Genomic DNA, 16665 nt, shown 5'->3' on the forward strand with positions numbered 1-16665 from the left:
ACGTTTCAGCTATGTACAACAATAAATGTTATATCTAGCTAACCCAATGTTATACTACATCTATGTATAACATTACATATTATGTATTTACCCATATATATAATATCGCATGTGAGTAGTACATTATATGTATTATCAACATAAGTGGATTTAACCCCTCATACATCAGCACTAATCCAAGGTTTACATAAAGCAAAACACGTGATAATAACCAACTAAGTTGTTTTAACCCGATTAATTGCTATATCAATAAAACTCCAACTAACACGGGCTCCGTCTTTACCCACCAACTATTTAGCATCGGTCCTATTTAATGTAGTAAGAACCGACCAACGATTTAATAGTAGGCATACTCTTATTGATGGTCAGGGACAGATATCGTATTAGGTTGCATCTCGTGAACTATTCCTGGCATTTGGTTCCTATATCAAGGGCTATCCTTAAGAAATCACCCCCTGAAAGCCGAATGTAAGGCATCTGGTTAATGGTGTCAACCTTATTGCCCGTTACCCACCAAGCCGGGCGTTCTTTTATATGCATAGGGTTCTCTTTTTTTTTTTTTTCCTTTCAGCTTGCATATACAAGTGCAAGCAAAGAAGTCTAACAAGGTCGAACTAGATCTTGAATTCCAGAGAACCCATGTATCATGGTGGAAGATATTCTATAAAGAATCACATACTTGGATATCAAGTGCATAAGGTTGATTTTTTTCTTCATATATATCTAAGATCCCCCCGGCTTCCGCGCGGCAAACCCCCCTACCCCCCTACGCTGAAGGATCCTTATATTCCTGTCAAACCCCTAAACCAGGAAGTCTCAAATCAGCGCTAATCTTTTTTATATACATTAATAAACTTTTTGCCAATTTTATAGCATTCGGCACCGACTACACTGTCATTGGTACCACTTTTATAATTAAAGTATACATTAATGAACTTTTCGCTAAATTTATAGCATCTAGCAAACTAGTCACTAGTACCCGCTCAGTTAAATATATAAAGGCCTAGTTGGCGTAGCTTAACTAAAGCATAACACTGAAGCTGTTAAGATGGACCCTAGAAAGTCCCGCGAACACAAAGGCTTGGTCCTGACTTTACTATCAGCTCTAACTGAACTTACACATGCAAGTCTCCGCATTCCTGTGAGGATGCCCTTAATCCCTGCCCGGGGACGAGGAGCCGGCATCAGGCACGCCCAAGCAGCCCAAGACGCCTTGCTAAGCCACACCCCCAAGGAAACCCAGCAGTGATAAATATTAAGCCATAAGCGAAAGCTTGACTTAGTTAAAGTTAAGAGGGCCGGTAAAACTCGTGCCAGCCACCGCGGTTATACGAGAGGCCCTAGTTGATAACTACCGGCGTAAAGAGTGGTTACGGAAAAATATTTAATAAAGCCGAACACCCCCTCAGCCGTCATACGCACCTGGGGGCACGAAGATCTACTACGAAAGCAGCTTTAATTATACCTGAACCCACGACAGCTACGACACAAACTGGGATTAGATACCCCACTATGCCTAGCCGTAAACTTTGATGGAAACATACAACTGACATCCGCCAGGGGACTATAAGCGCCAGCTTAAAACCCAAAGGACTTGGCGGTGCCTCAGACCCACCTAGAGGAGCCTGTTCTAGAACCGATAACCCCCGTTCAACCTCACCACCTCTTGTTTTCCCCGCCTATATACCACCGTCGTCAGCTTACCCTGTGAAGGCCTTATAGTAAGCAAAATGGGCAAAACCCAAAACGTCAGTCGGAGGTGTAGCGCATGGGGTGGGAAGAAATGGGCTACATTCTCTAAATTAGAGCACTACGAACCACGCTGTGAAACCAGCGTCCAAAGGTGGATTTAGCAGTAAATAGAAAATAGAGAGTTCTCTTGAAACTGGCTCTGAGGCGCGCACACACCGCCCGTCACTCTCCCCAAGTTCAATTAACCCTTCTAACTAAGAAATTAACCGAACAAAGGGGAGGCAAGTCGTAACATGGTAAGTGTACCGGAAGGTGCACTTGGAATAACCAGAGTGTAGCTAAAATAGGAAAGCACCTCCCTTACACCGAGAAGACATCCGTGCAAATCGGGTCACCCTGAGCTGACTAGCTAGCCAACACACTTGGTCTAACACCACAACATACATACCCCTATAAAACTTAAAACTAAGTCAACAAACCATTTTTCCACCTTAGTACGGGCGACGGAAAAGGAAACAATTTGAGCAACAGAAAAAGTACCGCAAGGAAAGCTGAAAGAGAAATGAAACAACCCATTTAAGCCTAGAAAAGCAGAGATTAAATCTCGTACCTTTTGCATCATGATTTAGCCAGCAAACCCGAGCAAAGAGAACTTTAGTTCAGGCCCCCGAAACTAGACGAGCTACTCCGGGACAGCCTATTATAGGGCCAACCCGTCTCTGTGGCAAAAGAGTGGGACGAGCCCCGAGTAGAGGTGACAAACCTATCGAGCCTAGTTATAGCTGGTTGCTTAGGAAATGAATAGAAGTTCAGCCCCCTGGCCTTCTTAGGACCTCAAGGTAAAACTAACCTTGTCCCAAAGAAACCAAGAGAGTTAATCAAAGGAGGTACAGCTCCTTTGAACAAGGACACAACCTTAACAGGCGGCTAAGGATCATAATTACTAAGGCAACCTGTTACAGTGGGCCTAAGAGCAGCCACCTGCATAGAAAGCGTTAAAGCTCAGACAGATATAAGCCTCTTATCCTGATAAAAAATCCTACCCCCCTAACCGTACTAAGCCGTTCCATGCTCACATGGAAGCGATTATGCTAGAATGAGTAATAAGAGAGGACAACTCTCTCCCAGCACATGTGTAAGTCGGACCGGACCCGCCACCGACAAATAACGAACCCAAGCCAAGAGGGAACTGTAGCCCAGAACAAATACCGAGAAAAACCTACATCAACAAATCGTTAACCCCACACAGGAGTGCTCACAGGGAAAGACCTAAAGGAAGAGAAGGAACTCGGCAAACACAAGCCTCGCCTGTTTACCAAAAACATCGCCTCTTGTAAATCAAAACATAAGAGGTCCCGCCTGCCCTGTGACTATGGGTTTAACGGCCGCGGTATTTTGACCGTGCGAAGGTAGCGCAATCACTTGTCTTTTAAATGAAGACCTGTATGAATGGCATCACGAGGGCTTAGCTGTCTCCTCTTCCAAGTCAATGAAATTGATCTGCCCGTGCAGAAGCGGACATAAACACATAAGACGAGAAGACCCTATGGAGCTTTAGACACCAGGCAGATCACGTCAAGTAACCTTGAATTAACAAGTAAAAACGCAGTGACCCCTAGCCCATATGTCTTTGGTTGGGGCGACCGCGGGGGAAAACAAAGCCCCCATGTGGACTGGGGGCACTGCCACAACCAAGAGTCACAACTCTAAGTACCAGAATTTCTGACCAAAAATGATCCGGCATCACGCCGATCAACGGACCGAGTTACCCTAGGGATAACAGCGCAATCCTCTCCCAGAGTCCCTATCGACGAGGGGGTTTACGACCTCGATGTTGGATCAGGACATCCTAATGGTGCAGCCGCTATTAAGGGTTCGTTTGTTCAACGATTAAAGTCCTACGTGATCTGAGTTCAGACCGGAGTAATCCAGGTCAGTTTCTATCTATGAAGTGATGTTTCCTAGTACGAAAGGACCGGAAAGAAGGGGCCCATGCTTAAGGCACGCCCCATCCCCACCTGATGAAGGCAACTAAAACAGAAAAGGGGGCACACCAAGATTGCCCAAAAGAACGGCGCGCTAAGGTGGCAGAGCCCGGTAATTGCGAGAGGCCTAAGCCCTCTTTCTCAGAGGTTCAAACCCTCTCCTTAGCTATGACTACCACCCTAATTACCCACATTATTAACCCCCTCGCATATATCGTCCCCGTTCTTTTAGCAGTCGCTTTCCTCACCTTACTCGAACGAAAAGTCCTTGGATATATGCAACTTCGGAAAGGGCCAAACATCGTCGGTCCATACGGATTGCTTCAACCTATCGCGGACGGCCTAAAACTATTCATTAAAGAACCAGTTCGACCGTCCACCTCCTCCCCCTTCCTATTTCTCGCTACACCCATACTTGCCCTTACGCTTGCACTAACCCTGTGAGCCCCCATGCCCATCCCTTACCCCATTACAGACCTAAATCTCGGGGTACTATTTGTCCTCGCACTTTCCAGCCTAGCCGTGTATTCTATTTTAGGCTCAGGGTGAGCTTCAAATTCTAAATATGCCCTAATTGGAGCTCTACGAGCAGTGGCACAAACCATTTCCTACGAAGTCAGCCTTGGACTAATCTTACTCAGCGTAATTATCTTTACGGGGGGATTTACACTACAAACCTTCAATGTAGCCCAAGAAAGCATCTGACTACTCGTACCAGCCTGACCCCTTGCCGCCATATGGTATATCTCTACTCTAGCTGAAACAAACCGTGCACCCTTTGACCTTACAGAAGGAGAATCAGAATTAGTCTCCGGATTTAATGTAGAATACGCCGGAGGGCCCTTCGCCCTCTTCTTTCTAGCCGAATACGCTAATATCCTTCTAATGAACACACTCTCGGCCATTCTATTTTTAGGCGCATCCCACATCCCCGCCTTCCCCGAATTAACAGCCGTAAACCTAATAACAAAGGCCGCCCTCCTCTCCGTTGTATTTTTATGAGTACGAGCCTCCTACCCACGATTTCGCTACGACCAACTCATACATTTAGTTTGAAAAAGCTTCTTACCTTTGACACTAGCCCTTGTCCTATGACACCTAGCACTTCCAACCGCAATGGCAGGCCTCCCTCCCCAACTTTAAGCCCCAAGGAATTGTGCCTGAATGTTTAAGGACCACCTTGATAGCGTGGCTGATAGGGGTTCAAGTCCCCTCAATTCTAGAGAGAAGGGACTCGAACCCATCCTCAAGAGATCAAAACTCTTGGTGCTTCCACTACACCACTTTCTAGTAAGGTCAGCTAATTAAGCTTTCGGGCCCATACCCCGAATATGTTGGTTAAAATCCTTCCCTCACTAATGAACCCCTACGTACTTACCATCTTACTTTCTAGCTTAGGCCTAGGCACAATCCTCACCTTCGCCAGCTCCCACTGACTCCTTGCATGAATAGGCCTAGAAATCAATACTCTCGCTATTATCCCAATCATAGCACAACAATCCCACCCACGAGCAATTGAAGCTACAACCAAATATTTTTTAACACAAGCAACAGCCGCAGCAATAATCCTCTTCGCCAGCACTACCAACGCCTGACTAGTAGGAGAATGAGAAATCCACCAGCTATCCCACCCTCTAGCAACCACCACAGTTATACTAGCCCTTGCACTTAAACTTGGCCTAGCACCCGTTCACTTCTGATTACCAGAAGTCCTTCAAGGACTTGAACTCACCACAGGACTAATCCTCTCAACTTGACAAAAGCTCGCACCTTTCGCACTTATAATTCAAGTAGCCCCAACTATCAACTCTTCTCTACTCATTGCGATAGGCCTTCTATCAACACTTGTAGGAGGCTGAGGAGGACTCAATCAAACCCAACTACGTAAAATCCTAGCTTATTCTTCAATCGCCCACTTAGGGTGGATAGTACTAATTTTACAATACGCACCCTCCCTAACACTCCTCAGTCTCTTTCTCTACATCATCATAACATCCTCAGCATTCCTCACACTAAAAACCAACAATTCCCTCACCATTAATACTCTAGCGACTTCATGAACTAAATCCCCAACTCTTGCCGCATTAACCGCTCTCGTATTACTATCCCTAGGAGGCCTCCCCCCTCTCTCAGGCTTTATACCTAAATGACTTATTTTACAAGAACTCACAAAACAGGGACTCCCACTATCTGCCACACTAGCTGCTATAACAGCCCTACTCAGTCTTTACTTTTACCTACGCCTCTGTTATGCCATAACCCTCACTATCTACCCCAACACTCTAACTGCCACCGCCCCCTGACGCCTCAACTTCACCCTCATTACCCTCCCTCTTTCGATCATTACTATTTTAGCCCTAGGCTTGCTTCCCCTCACTCCAGCTGTGACCACGTTACTAACCTTATAACAAGGGCTTAGGATAGCACTAAGACCAAGAGCCTTCAAAGCTCTAAGCGGAGTGAAAATCTCCCAGCCCTTGTTTAAGACCTGCAGGACTTTATCCCACATCTTCTGAATGCAACCCAGACACTTTAATTAAGCTAAAGCCTTTCTAGGTGGGAAGGCCTCGATCCTACAAACTCTTAGTTAACAGCTAAGCGCTCTATCCAGCGAGCATCCATCTACTTTCCCCCGCCACCGGGGTGGCGAGGCGGGGGAAAGCCCCGGCAGGCTATTAGCCTACTTCTTTAGATTTGCAATCTAACATGTGGTACACCACAGAGCTTGATAAGGAGAGGACTTAAACCTCTGTCCATGGAGCTACAATCCACCGCTTAGGCGCTCAGCCACCCTACCTGTGGCAATCACACGATGATTTTTCTCAACCAACCACAAAGACATTGGCACCCTCTATTTAGTATTTGGTGCCTGAGCCGGAATAGTCGGCACCGCCCTAAGTCTCTTGATTCGAGCAGAACTCAGCCAGCCTGGCGCCCTTCTGGGAGATGACCAAATTTATAACGTAATTGTTACAGCCCATGCCTTCGTCATAATTTTCTTTATAGTCATACCGATTATGATCGGCGGCTTTGGAAACTGATTAATTCCTCTTATAATCGGGGCCCCCGACATAGCATTCCCCCGAATGAATAACATAAGTTTTTGACTTCTCCCTCCCTCCTTTCTTCTCCTCCTGGCCTCATCTGGAGTTGAAGCCGGCGCTGGCACCGGATGAACAGTCTACCCCCCTCTAGCAGGTAATCTTGCCCACGCAGGAGCTTCCGTTGACTTAACTATTTTTTCCCTCCATTTGGCTGGTATTTCTTCAATTCTTGGGGCCATTAATTTTATCACAACCATTATTAATATAAAACCCCCAGCTATCTCTCAGTATCAAACCCCACTTTTTGTTTGAGCTGTATTAGTCACTGCCGTCCTTTTATTACTCTCCCTCCCTGTTCTAGCAGCAGGCATTACCATACTACTTACAGACCGAAATCTAAATACCACTTTCTTTGACCCGGCAGGCGGAGGGGACCCAATCTTGTACCAACATCTCTTTTGGTTCTTTGGCCATCCAGAAGTCTATATCCTCATTCTCCCAGGCTTTGGTATAATTTCACACATCGTTGCATACTACTCTGGCAAAAAAGAACCTTTCGGGTATATAGGAATAGTCTGAGCTATGATAGCCATCGGACTCTTAGGTTTTATCGTTTGAGCCCACCATATGTTTACTGTCGGGATAGATGTAGACACTCGTGCCTACTTTACATCTGCCACCATAATCATCGCCATCCCAACTGGAGTAAAAGTGTTTAGTTGACTAGCCACACTGCACGGCGGCTCAATCAAATGAGAAACGCCACTTCTTTGAGCCCTGGGGTTTATTTTCCTCTTTACAGTAGGAGGACTTACGGGCATTGTCCTTGCTAATTCCTCACTAGACATCGTCCTCCACGATACTTACTATGTAGTCGCCCACTTCCACTATGTTTTATCTATGGGAGCTGTCTTTGCTATTATAGGCGCTTTTGTACACTGATTCCCGCTATTCACGGGATATACCCTCCACAGTACATGAACCAAAATCCATTTCGGGATTATATTTATCGGCGTAAATTTAACCTTTTTTCCCCAGCACTTCCTAGGCCTTGCGGGGATACCTCGACGGTACTCCGACTACCCAGACGCCTACACACTCTGAAACACTATCTCCTCAATCGGATCTCTTATCTCCTTAGTCGCTGTAATTATGTTCCTGTTTATTCTTTGAGAAGCCTTTGCTGCTAAACGAGAAGTAGCATCAATTGAAATAACTTCAACAAACGTTGAGTGACTACACGGGTGCCCTCCACCTTACCACACATTTGAAGAACCAGCATTTGTCCAAGTACAAGCAAGTTAACGAGAAAGGGAGGAATTGAACCCCCATGTGCTGGTTTCAAGCCAACCGCATAACCACTCTGCCACTTTCTTCCATAAGATACTAGTAAAACTAGTCTATTACACTGCCTTGTCAAGGCAAAATTGTGGGTTAAAACCCCGCGTGTCTTAAGCATTTAGCTAAAATGGCACATCCCTCACAACTAGGATTCCAAGACGCGGCCTCCCCTGTAATAGAAGAACTCCTTCATTTTCACGACCATGCTCTTATGATTGTTCTTCTTATCAGCACACTAGTGCTTTATATCATTGTAGCAATAGTCTCTACTAAACTCACTAACAAGTATATCCTTGATTCTCAAGAAATCGAAATCGTTTGGACTGTCCTTCCAGCAGTTATCCTCATTCTTATTGCCCTCCCCTCCCTTCGAATTCTTTACCTTATAGACGAAATTAATGACCCACACCTTACTATTAAAGCAATGGGTCACCAATGATACTGAAGCTATGAATACACCGACTACGAAGACTTAGGCTTTGACTCTTATATAGTCCCCACCCAAGACTTAACGCCCGGTCAATTTCGTCTTCTAGAAACAGACCATCGAATGGTTGTCCCTGTAGAATCTCCAATCCGCGTCCTAGTTTCAGCTGAAGACGTCCTTCACTCCTGAGCCGTCCCTTCCTTAGGTGTAAAAATGGACGCAGTCCCAGGACGATTAAACCAAACAGCCTTTATTGCCTCTCGACCTGGAGTATTCTACGGACAATGTTCTGAAATCTGCGGGGCCAACCACAGCTTCATACCCATCGTTGTTGAAGCAGTGCCCCTAGAACACTTCGAGAAATGATCCACTATAATACTTGAAGATGCCTCACTAAGAAGCTAAATCGGGAATAGCGTTAGCCTTTTAAGCTAAAGATTGGTGGTCCCCAACCACCCCTAGTGACATGCCCCAACTCAACCCCGCCCCCTGATTTGCTATTTTAGTATTCTCATGACTGGTTTTCCTAACTGTTATTCCTCCTAAAGTACTCGGCCACACCTTCACAAATGAGCCTACTTCACAAAGCACTGAAAAAGCTAAACCTGAACCCTGAAACTGACCATGACACTAAGCTTCTTTGACCAATTTATGAGCCCCACGTATCTAGGTATTCCACTTATTGCTGTAGCACTAACCCTTCCATGAATCCTTTTCCCAACCCCATCCACCCGATGACTAAACAACCGCCTTATCACTCTCCAAGGATGATTTATCAACCGATTTACTCAACAACTTCTTCTACCCCTCAATTTAGGAGGCCATAAATGAGCAGTTCTACTAACTTCCCTAATATTATTTTTAATCACCCTAAATATATTAGGCCTTCTACCCTACACATTCACCCCCACCACACAACTTTCCCTAAATATAGGCCTTGCAGTCCCCTTATGACTCGCAACAGTAATTATTGGCATGCGAAACCAACCCACCGCCGCCCTAGGCCATCTCCTGCCGGAAGGAACTCCCGTCCCACTAATCCCGGTTCTTATTATTATCGAAACAATTAGCCTTTTTATCCGCCCCCTCGCCCTTGGTGTACGACTCACAGCCAATCTCACAGCAGGCCACCTCCTAATTCAACTAATCGCTACAGCAGCCTTTGTCCTCATACCTATTATACCTACAGTAGCAATCCTAACTTCTATCGTCCTCTTCCTACTTACCCTTCTTGAAATTGCCGTTGCCATAATCCAAGCCTACGTATTTGTTCTACTCCTAAGCCTCTACCTACAAGAAAACGTCTAATGGCACACCAAGCACACGCATACCACATGGTTGACCCAAGCCCCTGACCCCTAACTGGCGCAATTGCTGCCCTTCTACTTACATCAGGCACTGCAGTCTGATTTCACTTCCACTCACTTACGCTACTAACCATAGGAAATATTTTATTACTTCTCACCATATATCAATGATGACGAGACATTATCCGAGAAGGCACCTTCCAAGGGCACCACACACCTCCAGTCCAAAAAGGACTACGCTATGGAATAATCTTATTTATTACCTCCGAAGTATTCTTTTTCTTAGGGTTTTTCTGAGCCTTCTACCACTCTAGTCTCTCTCCCACACCTGAATTAGGAGGCTGCTGACCACCCACAGGCATTATTACTCTTGACCCCTTTGAAGTACCACTTCTTAATACTGCAGTCCTCCTAGCATCTGGTGTAACCGTTACATGAGCCCACCACAGCATTATAGAAGGTGAACGAAAACAAACCATCCAAGCCCTTACTCTTACCATCTTACTGGGATTCTACTTTACTTTCCTTCAAGGCATAGAATACTACGAAGCCCCATTTACAATCGCTGACGGCGTATACGGCTCTACTTTCTTTGTAGCCACAGGATTCCACGGCCTACATGTGATTATCGGCTCCACCTTTTTAGCCATCTGCCTCTTACGACAAATTCAATATCACTTTACATCCGAACATCACTTTGGCTTTGAAGCTGCCGCCTGATACTGACACTTTGTAGACGTCGTATGACTATTCCTATACGTCTCTATTTACTGATGAGGCTCATAATCTTTCTAGTATTAACACGTATAAGTGACTTCCAATCACCCGGTCTTGGTTAGAATCCAAGGAAAGATAATGAACTTAATTACAACAATTATTGCTATTACCATTACACTATCGGCAGTACTAGCCACTATTTCCTTCTGACTACCACAAATAACGCCCGACGCAGAAAAACTATCCCCCTACGAATGTGGCTTCGATCCCCTAGGATCCGCCCGCCTACCCTTCTCCCTGCGCTTCTTTCTAATCGCCATTCTATTTCTCCTATTTGATCTAGAAATCGCCCTCCTACTCCCCCTTCCCTGAGGAGATCAACTCACCACCCCAGCCCTCACACTTGCCTGATCCGCTGCCGTACTTGCTCTCCTCACTCTTGGCCTAATCTATGAATGGACCCAGGGAGGCCTTGAATGAGCCGAATAGGCAGTTAGTCCAAAACAAGACCCTTGATTTCGGCTCAAAAGACCATGGTTTAAGTCCATGACCGCCTTATGACACCAGTACACTTCAGCTTTACCTCAGCCTTTATTCTAGGGCTCATAGGACTCGCATTCCACCGCACCCATCTTCTCTCAGCCCTTCTATGCTTAGAAGGAATAATACTCTCTCTATTTATCGCCCTGTCCCTCTGAGCCCTTCAAATAGAAGCAATCGGTTACTCAGTAGCTCCTATACTCCTACTAGCATTTTCAGCTTGTGAAGCCAGCGCAGGCCTAGCCCTACTAGTAGCAACTGCACGAACACACGGCACAGACCGCCTCCAAAGCCTAAACCTCCTTCAATGCTAAAAATCCTAATCCCAACACTCATGCTTTTCCCAACAATTTGATTCAGCCCTGCGAAATGACTCTGAACAACATCAATCGCACAAAGTTTAGTCATTGCCCTAGCAAGTTTATCCTGACTTAAATGATCGTCAGAAACCGGATGATCTTCCTCCAACCTTTATTTAGCAACTGACCCCCTATCGACACCCCTACTAGTATTGACCTGCTGATTACTTCCCCTAATAGTCCTTGCTAGTCAAAACCATATTTCCCCTGAGCCCTTAAACCGCCAACGAACCTACATCTCCCTTTTGGTCTCCCTTCAAATATTTTTAATCTTAGCATTCGGGGCCACAGAAATCATTATATTTTACATTATATTTGAAGCTACGCTACTCCCGACCCTTATCATTATTACCCGATGAGGAAACCAGACAGAGCGCCTCAATGCCGGCACCTACTTCTTATTCTATACCTTAGCCGGCTCCTTACCCCTCCTCGTAGCCTTACTTCTTCTACAAAATGACAGTGGAACCCTATCTATGTTTACCCTACAATACACACAGCCCATACACCTCTTAACGTGAGGTAATAAATTATGATGAGCTGCCTGCCTACTAGCCTTCCTTGTCAAAATACCAGTATATGGCGTACACCTTTGACTCCCAAAAGCCCATGTAGAAGCCCCAATCGCAGGATCTATAATTCTGGCAGCTGTTCTCCTTAAACTTGGGGGATACGGCATAATACGTATAATAGTTATGCTAGACCCCCTAACCAAAGAACTAGCCTACCCCTTCATTGTTTTAGCCCTCTGAGGAATTATTATAACCGGCTCTATCTGCCTGCGCCAAACAGACCTAAAATCGCTAATCGCATACTCTTCAGTCGGCCACATAGGACTAGTCGCAGGGGGTATTCTAATCCAGACGCCCTGAGGATTTACTGGTGCAATTATCCTAATGATTGCACACGGTCTCGCCTCCTCAGCACTGTTCTGTTTAGCCAACACAAGCTACGAACGCACACACAGCCGAACCATGCTACTAGCTCGAGGAATACAAATAATTCTCCCCCTAATAACCACTTGATGATTTGTAGCCAGTCTAGCTAATTTGGCCCTCCCCCCTTTGCCCAATCTGATAGGAGAACTAATAATTATTACTTCTATATTCAACTGATCACATTGAACCCTTCTTCTCACAGGGCTAGGCACACTAATTACAGCAAGCTACTCCCTCTATCTCTTCTTAATAACCCAACGAGGCCCCTTACCCTCCCACATCATTGCTCTTGAACCGACTCACACCCGCGAACACCTACTTATCACCTTACACCTCATCCCAATTATCCTCCTGATCCTAAAACCTGAACTTATATGAGGCTGATGTTTCTGTAGATATAGTTTAACCAAAACATTAGATTGTGATTCTAAAAACAGAGGTTAAAACCCTCTTATCCACCGAGAGTTATCTGTTGATGATAGAGACTGCTAATCTTCTACCCCCTCGGTTAAATTCCGAGGTTCACTCGTGCTTCTAAAGGATAACAGCTCATCCATTGGTCTTAGGAACCAAAAACTCTTGGTGCAAATCCAAGTAGCAGCTATGCACCCGACTACACTCATCCTAAGCTCAACCCTTTTAATAATCTTCGCACTTCTCCTCTATCCTCTTATTACTACCCTTAACCCAACCCCCCAACAAGAAAACTGAGCCCTCACTCACGTAAAAACTGCTATCAAAATAGCTTTCTTAGTAAGTCTACTCCCCCTTTTTATTTTTCTAGACCAGGGGACCGAAACAATTGTTACTAATTGACAATGAATAAATACTACAACCTTCGACATTAACCTCAGCTTTAAATTTGACCACTATTCCATCATTTTTACCCCAATTGCTCTATACGTAACTTGATCTATTCTAGAATTCGCATCCTGATACATGCATGCCGACCCCAATATGAACCGATTCTTTAAATACCTCCTCCTCTTCTTAATTGCCATAATTATCTTAGTAACCGCCAACAACATGTTCCAACTATTTATTGGCTGAGAAGGTGTTGGCATTATATCGTTCCTCCTCATCGGGTGATGGTACGGCCGAGCTGACGCTAACACAGCTGCCATACAAGCTGTAATTTATAACCGAGTCGGAGATATCGGACTTATCTTAAGCATAGCCTGATTCGCAACAAACCTGAACTCCTGAGAAATTCAACAAATATTTGCCTCCTCTAAAGAACTCGACCTCACACTCCCCCTCATAGGCCTCATCCTAGCCGCCACCGGTAAATCAGCACAATTTGGACTTCATCCCTGACTTCCTTCAGCGATAGAAGGTCCTACGCCGGTATCTGCCCTACTTCATTCTAGCACCATAGTAGTTGCGGGTATCTTCCTACTAATTCGACTCCACCCCCTTATAGAAAATAACCAAACAGCCCTAACTACCTGCTTATGCCTAGGAGCACTAACCACACTATTCACCGCTACTTGTGCCTTAACACAAAATGATATCAAAAAAATCGTTGCATTCTCTACATCCAGTCAACTAGGACTGATAATAGTCACAATCGGACTTAACCAACCACAACTAGCCTTCCTCCATATCTGCACCCACGCATTCTTTAAAGCCATACTCTTCCTGTGCTCCGGATCAATTATTCATAGCTTAAACGATGAACAAGACATTCGAAAAATAGGAGGCATACATAACCTCACTCCTTTCACTTCCTCCTGTCTTACAATTGGAAGCCTAGCACTTACTGGCACTCCATTCTTAGCGGGATTCTTTTCCAAAGATGCTATCATTGAAGCCTTAAATACCTCTCACCTTAACGCCTGAGCCCTTACTCTTACCTTACTAGCTACCTCCTTCACTGCCGTCTATAGCCTCCGGGTCGTCTTTTTCGTCTCGATAGGACACCCCCGCTTTACAGCTACAGCCCCTATTAATGAAAACAACCCCTCCGTTATTAATCCCATCAAACGACTAGCTTGAGGAAGCATTATTGCAGGACTTCTAATCACCTCAAACTTTCTACCCTCCAAAACCCCTATCATAACCATACCCCTCCCATTAAAATTAGCCGCCCTCCTAGTTACCATCTCAGGCCTTCTCATCGCACTAGAACTTGCATCCCTAACTAATAAACAATTCAAAACTACACCTAATCTCATTACCCACAACTTCTCCAACATGCTAGGATTCTTCCCAGCCATCATCCACCGATTAGCCCCCAAACTAAACTTGACCCTAGGACAAACCATTGCCAGCCAAATAGTAGATCAAACATGGTTTGAAAAAATCGGCCCAAAGGGAGTTGTATCCACTCACCTACCTATGGTCACAACAACAAGCAATATCCAACAAGGCATAATTAAAACATACCTCACTCTATTCTTCCTTTCAACAGCCCTAGCCGTTCTACTCACACTAACCTAAACTGCTCGAAGCGCTCCCCGACTCAACCCCCGTGTTAATTCCAATACCACAAAAAGTGTTAACAAAAGCACTCACGCGCACACAATTAATATTCCACCCCCATAAGAGTACATTAAAGCTACCCCGCTCGTATCGCCTCGTAAAACAGAAAACTCCTTAAACTCATCCACTACTACCCACGAGGTTTCGTATCACCCACTTCAAAATCAACCCGCCACCAACATCACACCCACCGTATACACCACTACATACCCTAAAACCGAACGATCCCCCCAAGACTCTGGAAAAGGTTCGGCAGCCAAAGCCGCTGAATAAGCAAACACTACCAGCATCCCCCCCAAATAAATTAAAAATAATACCAAAGACAAGAAAGACCCCCCGTAACCCACCAAAACTCCGCAACCTACACCTGCTGCCACAACCAAACCCAAAGCAGCAAAGTAAGGCGCAGGGTTAGATGCAACAGCCACAAGCCCTAAAACCAACCCTAAAAGAAATAAAGACACAATATAAGTCATAATTCCTGCTCGGACTTTAACCGAAACTAATGACTTGAAAAACCACCGTTGTTATTCAACTACAAGAACCTTAATGGCCAACCTCCGAAAAACTCACCCGCTCCTAAAAATTGCTAATGACGCACTAGTCGATCTCCCAGCACCATCTAACATCTCAGTTTGATGAAACTTTGGCTCACTCTTAGGCCTATGTCTAGCCACCCAAATCCTTACCGGGCTCTTCCTAGCCATACACTACACCTCCGATATCTCAACAGCTTTTTCCTCTGTTTGCCACATTTGCCGAGATGTTAGCTATGGCTGACTCATCCGTAACATTCACGCTAACGGAGCATCTTTCTTCTTTATCTGTATTTATATACACATCGCCCGAGGACTTTATTATGGTTCCTATCTATATAAAGAAACCTGAAATATCGGAGTTGTACTTCTACTTCTCACTATAATAACTGCCTTCGTAGGCTACGTTCTTCCATGAGGACAAATATCCTTCTGAGGAGCCACTGTAATTACAAACCTCCTCTCCGCTGTCCCCTACGTAGGAGGCGCCCTTGTACAATGAATTTGAGGAGGATTTTCTGTAGACAACGCCACCCTAACACGATTTTTCGCCTTCCACTTCCTATTCCCATTCGTTATTGCAGCTGCCACAGTACTCCATCTTCTATTTTTACATGAAACCGGGTCTAATAACCCAGCAGGCATCAACTCCGATGCCGATAAAATCTCATTCCACCCTTACTTCTCATATAAAGACCTCCTCGGATTTGTAGCCATACTACTTGGCCTAACATCCTTAGCTCTATTCGCACCCAACCTCCTCGGGGACCCAGACAATTTTACACCTGCCAACCCCCTAGTTACTCCACCTCATATCAAGCCTGAATGATACTTCCTATTCGCCTACGCAATCCTACGCTCCATTCCTAACAAACTAGGCGGAGTACTCGCCCTCTTATTCTCGATCCTGGTCCTTATAGTCGTCCCCATCCTCCATACCTCTAAACAACGAGGACTGACCTTTCGCCCACTCACCCAATTCTTATTCTGGACCCTGGTAGCGGACATACTAATCCTTACCTGAATTGGAGGCATACCCGTGGAACACCCATTCATTATCATTGGTCAAATTGCCTCTGTAATTTACTTTACTATCTTCCTAGTCCTTGCCCCCCTGGCTGGCTGAGCTGAAAATAAAGCTCTTGAATGAACCTGCCCTAGTAGCTCAGCGCCAGAGCGCCGGTCTTGTAATCCGGAGGCCGGAGGTTAAAACCCTCCCTAGTGCTCAGAGAAAGGAGATTTTAACTCCCACCCTTAACTCCCAAAGCTAAGATTCTAAATTAAACTATCCTCTG

General features: G+C 45.2%; 13 protein-coding genes and 24 non-coding genes across 37 annotated transcripts, besides 2 other annotated features; 28 read left to right on the forward strand and 9 right to left on the reverse strand. All coding sequences in view use genetic code 2, as the record gives it.

The window, feature by feature from the left end:
* Positions 1 to 1006: a D loop (control region).
* Positions 1007 to 1074, forward strand: KEF54_t01. Its single transcript has one exon. It is a non-coding gene; the product is annotated as a tRNA-Phe (tRNA).
* On the forward strand, positions 1075 to 2020 carry KEF54_r02. The gene has a single exon. It is a non-coding gene; the product is annotated as a 12S ribosomal RNA (ribosomal RNA).
* On the forward strand, positions 2021 to 2092 carry KEF54_t02. The gene has a single exon. It is a non-coding gene; the product is annotated as a tRNA-Val (tRNA).
* On the forward strand, positions 2093 to 3770 carry KEF54_r01. The gene has a single exon. It is a non-coding gene; the product is annotated as a 16S ribosomal RNA (ribosomal RNA).
* KEF54_t03 lies at positions 3771 to 3845 on the forward strand. Its single transcript has one exon. It is a non-coding gene; the product is annotated as a tRNA-Leu (tRNA).
* Positions 3846 to 4820, forward strand: ND1 (NADH dehydrogenase subunit 1). Its single transcript has one exon. The coding sequence runs from the start codon at positions 3846 to 3848 to the stop codon at positions 4818 to 4820; it is 975 nt and encodes a 324-aa protein (NP_008445.1).
* A 7-nt stretch (positions 4821 to 4827) lies between these two features.
* KEF54_t04 lies at positions 4828 to 4899 on the forward strand. Its single transcript has one exon. It is a non-coding gene; the product is annotated as a tRNA-Ile (tRNA).
* On the reverse strand, positions 4897 to 4967 carry KEF54_t05. Its single transcript has one exon. It is a non-coding gene; the product is annotated as a tRNA-Gln (tRNA).
* KEF54_t06 lies at positions 4967 to 5035 on the forward strand. The gene has a single exon. It is a non-coding gene; the product is annotated as a tRNA-Met (tRNA).
* ND2 (NADH dehydrogenase subunit 2) lies at positions 5036 to 6085 on the forward strand. Its single transcript has one exon. The coding sequence runs from the start codon at positions 5036 to 5038 to the stop codon at positions 6083 to 6085; it is 1050 nt and encodes a 349-aa protein (NP_008446.1).
* Positions 6086 to 6087: 2 nt separating this feature from the next.
* KEF54_t07 lies at positions 6088 to 6156 on the forward strand. The gene has a single exon. It is a non-coding gene; the product is annotated as a tRNA-Trp (tRNA).
* Positions 6157 to 6159: 3 nt separating this feature from the next.
* KEF54_t08 lies at positions 6160 to 6228 on the reverse strand. The gene has a single exon. It is a non-coding gene; the product is annotated as a tRNA-Ala (tRNA).
* Position 6229: 1 nt separating this feature from the next.
* KEF54_t09 lies at positions 6230 to 6302 on the reverse strand. The gene has a single exon. It is a non-coding gene; the product is annotated as a tRNA-Asn (tRNA).
* Positions 6303 to 6336: an origin of replication (origin of L-strand replication; OriL).
* Positions 6337 to 6403, reverse strand: KEF54_t10. The gene has a single exon. It is a non-coding gene; the product is annotated as a tRNA-Cys (tRNA).
* Positions 6404 to 6474, reverse strand: KEF54_t11. The gene has a single exon. It is a non-coding gene; the product is annotated as a tRNA-Tyr (tRNA).
* Position 6475: 1 nt separating this feature from the next.
* COX1 (cytochrome c oxidase subunit I) lies at positions 6476 to 8026 on the forward strand. The gene has a single exon. The coding sequence runs from the start codon at positions 6476 to 6478 to the stop codon at positions 8024 to 8026; it is 1551 nt and encodes a 516-aa protein (NP_008447.1).
* Positions 8027 to 8097, reverse strand: KEF54_t12. Its single transcript has one exon. It is a non-coding gene; the product is annotated as a tRNA-Ser (tRNA).
* Positions 8098 to 8101: 4 nt separating this feature from the next.
* KEF54_t13 lies at positions 8102 to 8175 on the forward strand. Its single transcript has one exon. It is a non-coding gene; the product is annotated as a tRNA-Asp (tRNA).
* A 14-nt stretch (positions 8176 to 8189) lies between these two features.
* Positions 8190 to 8880, forward strand: COX2 (cytochrome c oxidase subunit II). The gene has a single exon. A coding segment is annotated over exon 1 (691 nt).
* Positions 8881 to 8954, forward strand: KEF54_t14. The gene has a single exon. It is a non-coding gene; the product is annotated as a tRNA-Lys (tRNA).
* Position 8955: 1 nt separating this feature from the next.
* On the forward strand, positions 8956 to 9123 carry ATP8 (ATP synthase F0 subunit 8). The gene has a single exon. It carries the CDS (start codon positions 8956 to 8958, stop codon positions 9121 to 9123), a length of 168 nt encoding a protein of 55 aa, NP_008449.1.
* Positions 9114 to 9797, forward strand: ATP6 (ATP synthase F0 subunit 6). Its single transcript has one exon. It carries the CDS (start codon positions 9114 to 9116, stop codon positions 9795 to 9797), a length of 684 nt encoding a protein of 227 aa, NP_008450.1.
* On the forward strand, positions 9797 to 10582 carry COX3 (cytochrome c oxidase subunit III). Its single transcript has one exon. The coding sequence runs from the start codon at positions 9797 to 9799 to the stop codon at positions 10580 to 10582; it is 786 nt and encodes a 261-aa protein (NP_008451.1).
* Positions 10582 to 10651, forward strand: KEF54_t15. The gene has a single exon. It is a non-coding gene; the product is annotated as a tRNA-Gly (tRNA).
* ND3 (NADH dehydrogenase subunit 3) lies at positions 10652 to 11000 on the forward strand. Its single transcript has one exon. A coding segment is annotated over exon 1 (349 nt).
* On the forward strand, positions 11001 to 11070 carry KEF54_t16. Its single transcript has one exon. It is a non-coding gene; the product is annotated as a tRNA-Arg (tRNA).
* ND4L (NADH dehydrogenase subunit 4L) lies at positions 11071 to 11367 on the forward strand. The gene has a single exon. It carries the CDS (start codon positions 11071 to 11073, stop codon positions 11365 to 11367), a length of 297 nt encoding a protein of 98 aa, NP_008453.1.
* Positions 11361 to 12741, forward strand: ND4 (NADH dehydrogenase subunit 4). The gene has a single exon. A coding segment is annotated over exon 1 (1381 nt).
* Positions 12742 to 12810, forward strand: KEF54_t17. The gene has a single exon. It is a non-coding gene; the product is annotated as a tRNA-His (tRNA).
* On the forward strand, positions 12811 to 12879 carry KEF54_t18. Its single transcript has one exon. It is a non-coding gene; the product is annotated as a tRNA-Ser (tRNA).
* Position 12880: 1 nt separating this feature from the next.
* KEF54_t19 lies at positions 12881 to 12953 on the forward strand. Its single transcript has one exon. It is a non-coding gene; the product is annotated as a tRNA-Leu (tRNA).
* On the forward strand, positions 12954 to 14792 carry ND5 (NADH dehydrogenase subunit 5). The gene has a single exon. The coding sequence runs from the start codon at positions 12954 to 12956 to the stop codon at positions 14790 to 14792; it is 1839 nt and encodes a 612-aa protein (NP_008455.1).
* Positions 14789 to 15310, reverse strand: ND6 (NADH dehydrogenase subunit 6). Its single transcript has one exon. The coding sequence runs from the start codon at positions 15308 to 15310 to the stop codon at positions 14789 to 14791; it is 522 nt and encodes a 173-aa protein (NP_008456.1).
* On the reverse strand, positions 15311 to 15379 carry KEF54_t20. Its single transcript has one exon. It is a non-coding gene; the product is annotated as a tRNA-Glu (tRNA).
* Positions 15380 to 15383: 4 nt separating this feature from the next.
* Positions 15384 to 16524, forward strand: CYTB (cytochrome b). Its single transcript has one exon. A coding segment is annotated over exon 1 (1141 nt).
* On the forward strand, positions 16525 to 16596 carry KEF54_t21. Its single transcript has one exon. It is a non-coding gene; the product is annotated as a tRNA-Thr (tRNA).
* On the reverse strand, positions 16596 to 16665 carry KEF54_t22. The gene has a single exon. It is a non-coding gene; the product is annotated as a tRNA-Pro (tRNA).

The sequence above is a fragment of the mitochondrial genome of Salmo salar (genome assembly GCF_965601325.2).
Source record: "Salmo salar mitochondrion, complete genome".
Classification (NCBI taxonomy): domain Eukaryota; kingdom Metazoa; phylum Chordata; class Actinopteri; order Salmoniformes; family Salmonidae; genus Salmo; species Salmo salar.